The sequence below is a fragment of the Plectropomus leopardus genome, chromosome 9, assembly GCF_008729295.1.
Source record: "Plectropomus leopardus isolate mb chromosome 9, YSFRI_Pleo_2.0, whole genome shotgun sequence".
In the NCBI taxonomy this organism is placed as follows: Eukaryota; Metazoa; Chordata; class Actinopteri; order Perciformes; family Serranidae; genus Plectropomus; species Plectropomus leopardus.
The window spans coordinates 26,557,684-26,569,283 of NC_056471.1; the positions used below are offsets into that span (position 1 = coordinate 26,557,684).

Below are 11,600 nucleotides of genomic sequence, written 5' to 3' on the forward strand. Positions count from 1 at the left end.
GCATGCTATATAATATTATTGCAGAGTAGCACAAGATATGCTCATTCTTACTTTTTTTAATGAATCCTTAGCATACCAAAACAAGCTCCTAGAAATCTAGTTGGTATGGCATTAAAATACCTTGTTGTACATTGATGCTATACTGTATTTTTCATCATATAAAATTGTATACTTAGCATATGATTCACACGCATTACTGCTCTGTGACTTAGCGAATTAAAGTACCGTTAAGGAAAGTCAAAAACTGGATCCGCTCCTGTTTCTCTGTCTCAGTAATTTTCCAAGGAGCTCCCTCATGAACCAGATGTTCAGTTCTTATTGCTGTTCAATCTGTCATCTGTAGTGTGCTTTCTATGTTGCTTGGTGGAAAGGGAGGAGGGGGGGTCTAAAGTAATTTGATCTGTTTTACGTATTTATGCCAATATCGTTCTGTTTTTTTTTTTTTTTGTTCAATCCATTTCAATTTGTGTTTTATCATTCTGCCAAGAAAAAGAGGTCACTTTACGTGTAACTAGTGTCTGTTCTGCCTATTAAATGGGACTCCCGCCTCATAGTGGGATGTGCTGCACTGGACATCCAAGCGTGAAGTTCACTCTGCAAGATTTCAGGCCTTGTGAGCTAAATCAACATTTGGTGAACTGATTTAAATAGTTGGTGAGCACATTCATCAGTTTTATCACCAACACTTCATCAGGGCAAATCATAGCCAACTCCGGGGCTTGAACCTGGGTCATCCAGTTGCGAGCGTTTCTCTCAACACTCAATTTGATCTTGAAGCTTGAGTGTTAGTAGGATCCCAACTGTAAGTAAGCCCAAATGTGTGGTTCAGATTTAAAGGTCAAACAGTGCACTGAGCACAGACGCTAAAGACTCATTCTAATATTTATCAAGTAAAATAATTACACTCACAATTGTTGTTGTGTTTAGTATTATGATGACTTGTGAGTTTTGAGTGGTGGAAAGGGCAGCTGATTACCAGACAGCTGAACCTATAGATATGTAGAGCACTTCAGTGACATGTCATGAATAGGTCTATAAAAATGATGAGGTTTTCTGTTGCTTTTGGTGCAGTTGGTGTTGTCAGTGGTATCATAATTGTCTTTTTATTTATCTGACAGTTTTTGTAAGACACTAGTTCCCAACCTGGGGGTCCTGATCCCACAAGTGACTCCCACAGCTATAAATACCTATAGTACATACGTCTATAGCTCAGTATTTTATTCATTTTCTTGTTTATATAAATATATATGCATGTGTGTATGTGTATCTGCCTATTGACAAGAAATTGTAATCAGATTGTCTTGATTAGGAATCAGATTACAGCAAAAAACTGCATGGGACTAGCATAAAGTGGGCATGTCTGTAAAGGGGGGAATCATGGGTACCCACAGAAGCCATTTTATTTTCAATATATTAACACTGACAGCCCTAAAATATGTGTAACTTAGTTAGATGTTGTCAGTCTACTCAATGATGGAAAAGAGGTCCCTGAATTTCCGAAGGGACATAATCTATCTATTGTGTGAATTTAGAAATCAATACTCTATGTATACATAATCTAGTATCTTTCTTCAGACCATTTCTTTGTCAATGAGGTCACAATACATTAAGATATATTTACACTTTATTGATCATACAGAAAACACATTTTTTTGGTACATTTTTATCATTTTTTACAAAAAAAACCCCAGAACTAATGTCTCAATAACATAAAGGCATACATCTTTTTACTTTCAGATTTGATATACTGTACACTACAGGTTAAAATCCTGTCAATAAATATATTCTTTGTCTTAAGGAGAACAACCACAATGTCTAAACATCATGTTTTGAATGTGGGGATATTGACTGTGATTGTATTATTTCACTTCTGCTGATGGAACAATTGAAGCGTCATGTTTTCCCCAGTGCCAGAGCTGATATTTTTCGGATTTTCCTGGATATAGGGATTTTAGATCTTAAGTATTATTTATTTGGATTTATTTCTAAATCCGCTTGATCAGAGCTACTGGGAGTTATAATCCACTGTGGGCAAACAAATGCAAAAATGTGTGTTTAAAACAGCATTGCTCTGTCCCCCAGACAGTTATGATAATCTGCCAAAACTTAAACGGTGTCTAATAGCTATTTTGCCAAACTACACCTCTCTGGTGCTGTCAGATATATCAAAACAACTTGAGGATGAGACTTTTTCTGCCGTTCAACACTCAAACAATTAATTATTTCCACAGACAGAGAGAACAGTCAGGGAGGAAATAAGGGAATCATCATGTTTATGCCTCATGTGAATACGTCGCAGACCTTTTGTTGTTGTTTCGCCGCCTTCGTCCTTTCCTCCCTTTCCTGGCTTTTCTCTCTTTCTTGTCCCTCCTCTCCTTCCTCTCTTTCTTTTCCCTCCTTTCCTGGCCTAGTCATAAACAGTTGTCTGGGAAGCACTTCCTCTCCTCCTCCAGCAGGGGGCAGGCTAATCCGTTGTTGGCTGAGTGCATGATGATGTAGCGTGTGCGGTGCTGCACGCCTGAGTCTCCGCACTTGCCTTTGCACAAGCCCCAAGGAGACCACACTGACACCTCGCAGTCCAGAGGGGTATCTGCAGTGAGAGGAGAGGCATTGTTATCATTTAGGCTTGCTTTGTAAGAGTTTTGCTTTCTTGCATGGGAATGTCTTTTCTCCTCCTTCATTATACTGTACTTTTATTGTTAGGAGGTGGTTGACATTTGTGAGTTTTTATTGGTTTGAGTAGAATGGAGAGGAATTAGTCATGACAGAGGAAATCTCTGCCCTTCAACCCTAATTTGTCTTTAAAAAAGTGAATAAAATAATAAAAGGAATTTACAAGAATAGTGGCATGCTGTGTGCGCAGCTCTTTATGAACCCATAGCTTCTCGTTATAGACTCTTGGCAGCAGTTGGGCTCCTGGAGATATGTTTAATTATGACTCTGAATTTTTTTTCTTCATTTATAGAGTGAGGCTTTGCTGACTGTGCTTGCTTTTTGTCAGTTTAGCCTTGCCTCACAGCCAACAGTGCTACCACCTAATGAGTCAACTGCAGCAGAAAGAGATTTAGAGCCGTGCTGAAAGGCGCCTCAACTGTAAATAGAGCATGGTCTGTGTTGCTAACAGCATTTCTGCTGATGCTTCCTTTTTTAACAGAGAATAGTAACTTCTGCCCTCAAACAGGTAATTCAGAGCCCTTTCATGTAAACGCAACAGGTTGGAAAAATCGTTTATACATCGGTCTATCCTCTTACCAAACCAAAGTAAGTGTGCTGCAAAGTAAGATCCCAAACTGACGATATTATGTGATGCGTTTCATGGTCATGTGGGGTGTAAAGTTTGAAAAACATGAAAAGTTTTGGAAAACTTAACATATCCTGAACGTTTTGGAAAAGTCATGGAAATCTGTTTTACAAACCTGTATAATAACTCAGGATGTGCCCAAGGACTGTTGGAAATTTGAAAATCCAACGATAATTTCTGTTTTGAAAACAATTGACATGCCTACCTCTTTTTGCACCTCCCGTTCCCTCTCATAAGTAATGAACAGTCCCTTAGGTATATTAAAATTTTCAGTTCTTATCCTGTTCTGAATTTGTTATCTCCTTGAAGAATATATTTATAAAAAAGCTGTTATATAGTAATGAAAAAGAATCGATAAGGAGTATCAATGGTTTTTAAAATTTGCCTCATAGTGGTGGAAAAGTCATGGAAATGTGTTGGTAAAAATAAAATCGTATGTCTAGTTTGTGTGTGAACTTGAGAGGAGCTGTCTAAGGACGCAAAATGAATCAGTGTAAACTGACAAAGATGTTTTGTATCATATCGTATAATCATGCTGAAGTCCTCTGTTACATCATGTTCTTTTTTTCTTGCTTTCATTCTGCCTCTCTCTAAAATCTTGAACTTGCCGGCCCACCTCAGCCAACCTTGTGAGCTTGCGTACAGCTGATATATATCACAGACTTTAGTTTTCAATGTAAGAGTAGAAAAGCAGAAGGATGGGAGGCGGTACGGAAGCTACATGGATGGACGGTCGGATGGAGAGTTGGATCAAGCACGTCAAATCTCTCTTCACCTTGTGTGTCCATTAAGGACAGACGGAAGGTGATATAATTCTGTATGAAGCAAATGTGATTTATCTTTTTCACATTCAATCCAGAGGAGGTGATTTCTAATCTGTTATGAAAGTTGTGTCTCGAGGCATAAAAGAGATGAAGGGATTAGTGGAGGGAAGAAAAGGATAAACTGACGGAGGGGTAGGATGGAGCTTTGGGATCAAGGCAGGAAACCCCAGCAGATTCCTGGCCCCTCGCTGCTGTTTGTTGATATGTAGTCAGGGGAACAGACGTGTAGTCTGTGATGCTGAGTCAAACCTTTACAGTCACCCTGAACACTGAATCTGATGGCCGCACTGTCAGCTCCACTGCTGACACACTATCTGTTTTGTTTTGTCCCGCCCTCGCTGGTCAAGTCATCTGTTTAGACTTTCTGTGGTGAATTGTGTTTTTATAAAAGGTTATTTTCTCCTCCTTGGAGAAAATCAGTCACACAGGCAGGTTGTTTGAGAACTGCATTGTTGGCCCTTCTTTGACGTTGACACACTCTTCATCTTTATTTTTCCAAGCTGTCTTACTTGCAGTTGGGCTTTTTTTTTTTTTTTTTTACTTTTACCACTAATCTGTACAACAGGGACTCTTAAATTTTAACAGTCTGGGAACCAGCATTAAGTAAATCCAGCTTCACCTTATAGATCTAGATCTTGTAAAAACATGCGCGTCTGCATCCTATTTTGGGTCATGACCGAAACTGTACAGTTTCTTCGTATAGTTTTCTTTAAATGCTCTTTCACTTTCTTGGTCTCTCCTCTTTAGTTTTCCACTGGCTGCCAGATGTGCCCCTGGCATTTTCAGATGCCCTGCACTCACTTCTCTCTGGTTTCTGGTTGAAAGTAATTGAGTTTGTGTGTGGCCTGTAATGGTTCCCAAATGCTTTCATTTGAGTCAGCAGAAGACCTAAGCTCTGTTCTTTTTTGCACAATTTAGTGCTAATACATTTATTTTCTTTTGAATGTGTAAATTGTTTGATTAGTGCACGAGGAATGGTGGGAAGCAGATTAGGATAGCAATGGTGGATGCAAACCCTGTTTACATGTTGATCATATTATGCAGACTATGCATATGTGCAAATATTTGTTTTTTGGAGTTTTTATCTTATACCTCCAAAATAGTCACATTTTGCTATATGACATTTTGGTGTCGTACTTAAAGGAAGTGGGGTTGTATTATTGTAAGTACTTATCCATAGTCAGTGTATTACATGCAGTTGATGGTTTTCGGCATGCCTCTTATAATGGAGCCACATTGAGTGGAAATTTTTTTTTTTTTTGAAGACTTTGAGAATAAAGTCGTGACATTATTTTTTTTTAATCCTAATATTTTGGGGGAATTGGTAGTACGATTATGAAAATAAACGTGCAATATTACAAGAATAAAGCAGTAATTTTATGTGAAAAAATAGTAATTTTATAAGAAACAAACTGTGATTTTATTAGAATAAAGTCTAGAATACAAGAATTCCCCATCTATGTTCTCATCGAAGCCACCAGACTCCATTAACAAAAGAAGATACTTTACCGTGCTTAACACGTCTACAGCTGCTTCGATCAGCTCCTTTGTTTGTGTTGTTGTATGACTTTGATGAATCTGATGTAACCCTTTTAAACACCAGCGTCACACAATAACACAAACTAATTGATTTAGGCAGAAATACATCAGCAGTTAACGTGTTCTGCGAGGTAAAATTACTGTTTTTCCTCAGTGGAGTCTGGCTTTGAAGAGAGCAATATGACAGAAATCATTGTCTGACATCAAGGTTAAGTTTGGGAAAATTTCCCAGTTAAACTGATAATGCTTTTTAGTGGGTGGGGCCTTTTTTGGGTGGCTAAAATACATTTTGCTGCTGCCCCTGTCTATAGCAGTACATCGCTCAGCTTCTGTGGCTGTACTCCTGCCTGCTTCTCCAAACTGGGGGCGTGCCGACAGACATCTCCTGTAGGTAATCCACTGTCTATGGAAAAGTACCCCATACAATCCCACTTTGAAAGACCCAAACTAAACCTTTAAAGGTACCTTGTGGAGTTTCCTTTTTTGGGATTACTGCTATCCTACAAGTACCTTATACTCTTAACATATTTTAGCCAGTGTGAAATTCATGTAAGTGAGTATTCATGCTCTTCAGACTTACTTATGAGCGTGTCCTCAATCTCGTTCCCTGTAGGCAGCTGGTTGGACTGGGTGGGCTCCACAGGCAGACTAATGATCTGATTGGTCTTCTTTATCTTGGTCAGCGTTACCTTGGCGATGGGGGGCAGGTGCTTCAGGCGGGGGTAGTAAAAGGAGTTAGCTGGGTGGCTAGGGAAGGACGAAGTGATCTATGGAGGGGGAAATGGACAAGGGATAACAGTTTATGGCAGCATCCTTTTAATAAAGTGAAAGGAATACATAATTTCTGGTATAAGATCTTTTTGTGTTAATTTGGGGTACATAATAGCTCATCCAGGGAGAAACAACACAGTAGACACAAAATTTCCATGATTTTGCTTCTTCTTCACACACAAAAACTGTATAAAACAATATGCATTTACATGCTAATGCTGGTTTTATCAAGCAACGTTAAGTTTATGCCCCTGTTAACATGATTAGTGACTTTTGGCTTTGGATTGATGGATATAGCACTTGGCTCAGGCTGCCTTACCTGTGTGATTTTGTCCTGCGGGATGGTCTCAAAGTTTGGAGAAGAGAAGGTGAACCCGCTGTCGGTTCCTGCGTCGTACGGGAAAAGCTCCAGAGACACATTCTCTTTCCAGTGGTCGCCGTCACACAGGTCAATGCTCTCCACACCCACAAACCAGTCCGGACTTGGAACGAGACGCACAATGAACGACAGCTGCAGATATAGAGGAGGAAGTAGAGCGTGGGGAGGCAGATGAAGCATAGAGAGGGAAAAAAAAGAGAGGGATGTGAGGAGGAGGCCAGAGTAAGAGTTGTTGATAATGAGAGCGAGAAGAAGAGAGACATGAGTGGGAAAGAGAAAGGAAAAGGGTTGTTGTTTTATGTCATCATATATGATCTGGTTGTAGTGGTTTGTATCTGTTTAACCTCATGTTATGTCAGTTGGACCATCGATTGAAGCCACAGAGGAAGAAATGGGTTATTGTGCTTTGAGTTGAAATCCTTTTTAGTTATATTACAAATGGAAATGAAAGCTACAATGCTTGTATTCATTGCACATTCATATTCATCAATATCCATTCACAGGATGGATCCATTTATATTACTCTTTTAAGCTGACTGCGTCAAATAATTGGATTCCTTTGGAAGTTAGTCAAATAGGAATTTTTTAAACCCCCCCCCCCCCCCTTTGGTAGACCACCATACAATCTTTTTGGAAAAATATGTACAGTAGTAAATGGCGAGAGACAAATAACCTTTTAATCCCATTCAAATTGTGCAATGAATTACATATATGATTTTTGTGAATTTAAAACCTAATTTTAAGTTGCAGATTGAGATATAAGATAGTAAAAACAGAAAATTAGACAGGCTACACAAGTCACAGGAGTGACCTCATAAGATTACGTTACATTTGTGTGTGGAACATCGATAGACTACATAGTTAGCTTGCTAGCTGATGTTGGTGATGTTATTAATTATCTTTTAAATAGAAAATCAGCATTTGTAATTCATGCTACTATTCAAAGGGTTTCAAAAAATGTAACCATGGTACTTATGAAACCTGGAAGGGAGGGGACTTTGCTTCCCCATAGTCTTATTTTATTCCATGCATTCTTGTTGCTTACATTACCCACAATGCAACTCAACCACTGACAGTTTGGTTTAACATTTTTGTGTGTTACGCTAGTAGCAGCTTATATAGCGTGGAGCTGTTGGCCTGAAATTGAGATGCTACAGAGGTCTGGTAAAATCACTTCTTTCTAACTGGACTCACTTCATGTCCAGATTTTTTCATTTTCATACTTGTAGTCTTCAGCCTCATTCATGATCCAATAACTCACCCTCCTCCATACACATGTGGTGTTACGTAAGTACCAGAGTACAGTTTGTTTTGTGTTGGTGAGCATCTTCTGTCTCCAACTGGCCTTTCTTCCTTTTCTCTCACCTCGAAACCACACTCTGGACTTCTCACTCTGTCTCGTCTCTTGTCCAAGCCTAACATTGTGTTTGGGGAGATGTGTCCTTAAACTTTATGACCTACCCAGAGACTCATCACTCGGAAGTTTAATAGCCAACTTTTGCAGAGTTTTACATAATTTTTACAGCCATAAATTAGGGTTGGTACATCTGGGAAACTCTCTTTTGGGTGGAAAAACCGTCTGGAGCTGGTTTTATGGTGGCATTAACTGTTTTGATGAAAATGTTAGATAGTTTCTAGGTTTTTTACAACATTGGTTTCACTTTTATAGTTTTGGCTGTTGTTAGTCACAATTGTTGTGTTGGGATTATGCAACAACCTCAGTGTAAATAACTTCACAACAGAGTTCACAGGGGTAACGGCACTCCACTCTATGTACAAAACTTATTTTAAAGGCAAATACACACAAAATGTCCATTTTAATGGTATGGGATTCAAAGTTGTACCAGTTCGGACCCTTGTTAAATGCAGTGGAAGTTTACAACATATGATTGGGGAGATAATTCTCACTAAAGCCTCCATTTTCACTTCTAATTAATCTGTTTATAACACAGTCAAACTGAAATCTGCATGATCTGCGCACTTGTTTGCAGAGCTGTGTGTGTTGGTGGCAAAACATTATGCCTGATAAGAATAATGGCTAAAACTGCATGTGAAGATTGGAAACATTTTAAGGAAACCCTTTAACCTTTAACCTGACCCAGGCTAAGGGGAGCATCTCGTCACCTTGTCACGTAATGACCTTCAGAAAAAGTCCTCTGACACACTATATGCCCTGACCCAGATGGAAGGAAAACCAGGTGTTGAGAGACTTACATAGGAGTGCCTGGCGAAGACCTCGAACTCAGTGTTCATCTGGCCTGTACCTCCCGTAACAGCGGGAGCGGAGAGGATCCCATAAACGCTCTGGATGCGTTCGCCGGCCGCCTCGACTTCCTTTATGAGCGTCCAGGCCTCGCCTTTCTCCGCAAACTCCCTCACTCCGTTGCTGGCGAACTCATTACGCTGCCACATGTGGTAGTCGGAACTGTGGGTCACCCCTGCGAGCAGAGAGAGATGGAGAGGAAGTCAGCTATTGCAGCTGGTATTAGTCTGCAGTCATTGTCAACATCAATAGTGACTGCATTAGTCGTCATTATTTTTCAATTTATTAGATGGAGTATTGAGAAAATCAGTGGCATTCAATGGGAAGAAGCATTTATTCCACCATTTACTTCCTTTTTGCCAACCAACCAGGACATTCTTCTTCTTTGTATTTACTATTTTTCTCGGTCTGTAGTTCCCTTTTACACATGCTGTCAATTTATTATTACACACTTGCTGACCATCAGTTGGCCACTGGCTTACCGTACACTTACCAATGAGGTTTGACCACTGTGCAGGGGGACGGTAGACAGGAAACTGTTTAGGAAAAGCTGCTTGGGTCCACTTGCCGGAGAAGGTTAGCCTGTATTGTGCAGTTTCAGTGGCCGTGCACATGGGGATGTCAGTAGGTACAGGCATCAAATGAACTCCTTGACCCAGAGTCAGCATCAAGACAGTCAGGTGGTAGAGTGCCTCAGAGATGGAGAGGATGTTCCTTGTGGTGTCCATGATGAAAAAGGCAGATTTTTGGTGTGGATGACGGACCTGAGGGAGAAAAGATAGTTGACATGTTTCTATCAAGCTGAGTCATTCAGATGTAAATGTGGACAGGTGTAATCACCAGATAATACACACTTTTTCATACTTTCTGCTCTGATGATGTTACACACTAAGAAGTGTTATTTACTTATAGCAGCTGCTAACCATATATTTCTTTATCCTGAGAATTCAACAGATTTTATTCTGGCAAAGAAGATTTCTTTACTTCTTTTTGTAGACATCCACTCTATCAATGTGGACTTAAAAGCTTTGCAATATTTACATTTTTTCTCATTCATTTTGACAAGACTGACAAGGAGAATTGCTGAAAGGGCAAAGTGTCTGGCTGCAGCATCAGAGTTTAACAAGTGGTGCATGTGAGTCAGAGGGAAAAATTTCTCATTTAAACACACTCCACTGTTTTTCCACTGTTTAGACTTGTAAACTAACTTAAGCTGTGGATTGACAGAGGGAGATCTTGCATTAATCTAGATGCAAATAGTGAACATTTGGTGTTTGTTGTTGCCATAGTTGCAGTCTGGTGAGCTCTACATTCCTGCTTCAAAAGATACAGATGTGCCAGCTGACTTTTCCTTGCTTTGGATAACTCATCATATCATGTTTAGCAGCTACATGGCACTCCTCATCCTGCAACCTCACTGAACTCTTTCAATGATTCTTGAATAGTGTGTCTCTTCTCTCTGCTGCCTGCCTCTTCTAAAATTATGATTAAAGACTCTTCTGTCAATATGTGTGATAAGTGAAGAGCACTGGTGCTAAATGTCCCCATGCATCCGTTCTGTTTGAAGCACATCTTTGCTTCTAAGAGCTAAATGCATGGACAGCATGCACTTATATGCAGTTTTAATACATTGCTTAACCAAGCAGACCACTTAACATATACATTCTGCATCATGCAAAGTTTATAAACTTGCTATCCTTACCAAGATTTGCTCCTAATATTATCATTTTAGATTCTAAAAGATTGAAAGTGGTTGCTATTGCAATTTGCATTTCACTGCAACACTAATTCCTCCTAAATGTAACCCATTGCATCCATAAAAAGTCAGTCACATCCATTCTTCCTTGTTACTTGTTTGCTGACTCTGCATTTGTTTTTGCTTAAACTTGATAGCATAAAATTCCCCTGTTGCATAAATAATTGCCAGTAATTATGCATGCATACTTGGTTTCCCTCTCTCATGCAGCTGATATTAATGTAAGGATCTCTGTGCTGTTTTGTGGCAATAGGAAGCAGATGTGGTGTAGAAACTACTCACTGATTTTGCTCAGAGTTCCAGATGAATGGAGGGCTGCAGCAGATGAGTGGAGAGGAGGGCTGCAGGTGAGGAGGAGGGGAGAGGAGAGCAGCTGGATGTGGCTGTCGAGAGGAGTGACTGCAAGCCTCCAAGTCCTCTTTCGCCTATTTATGTCTTTCAGGAGGTCCCCCCCTTCTTCCCCCCTCCTGCTCCACTCCCCTCTTCCACTTTTCTTTCAGTACTTTTTATCTGCTTGTCAGTGACTTCCCTGCCCCCTTCATGCCCTTTGACTTTGGCTCTCCCTCCTCCTCTCTCCTCCTCCTCTCTCTCCTGCTCGTTTTAAGTAGCCTATTAACTGGATAATGTGTTCAGCAGTTCTGGATGCGCTGCCAGGGGTCCTGTGCAGCTCTGTGGGTAGAGTGTCATTTCACAGTGTGATGCTGTAGGTCTCCATATCTACAAATATGACTAATGAGGCTAATAATGTATTTCTAGAATTCTCTAAA

General features: G+C 40.0%; 1 protein-coding gene across 1 annotated transcript; it reads right to left on the minus strand.

Moving 5' to 3' along the window:
• Positions 1 to 1,665: 1,665 nt before the first annotated feature.
• On the minus strand, positions 1,666 to 11,244 carry spon2b (spondin 2b, extracellular matrix protein). The gene is made up of 6 exons (XM_042493596.1): positions 11,116 to 11,244; positions 9,571 to 9,841; positions 9,029 to 9,252; positions 6,755 to 6,946; positions 6,245 to 6,431; positions 1,666 to 2,590 (listed from the first exon to the last, which is right to left on the minus strand). Exons 2-6 carry the CDS (start codon positions 9,803 to 9,805, stop codon positions 2,412 to 2,414), a joined length of 1,017 nt encoding a protein of 338 aa, XP_042349530.1. The 5' UTR covers positions 9,806 to 9,841; positions 11,116 to 11,244; the 3' UTR covers positions 1,666 to 2,411.
• Between the last annotated feature and the right edge of the window lie 356 nt (positions 11,245 to 11,600).

Excerpts from the sequence above, each read along its gene's own strand:
- spon2b (XM_042493596.1), bottom strand. The coding sequence starts at position 9,805 with ATGGACACCACAAGGAACATCCTCTCCATCTCTGAGGCACTCTACCAC. Across the intron at positions 6,947-9,028 it reads TCTTCGCCAGGCACTCCTAT|CTGTCGTTCATTGTGCGTCT; the intron begins GTAAGTCTCTCA and ends CTATATCTGCAG. Across the intron at positions 2,591-6,244 it reads GATTGAGGACACGCTCATAA|ATACCCCTCTGGACTGCGAG; the intron begins GTAAGTCTGAAG and ends CTCTCACTGCAG.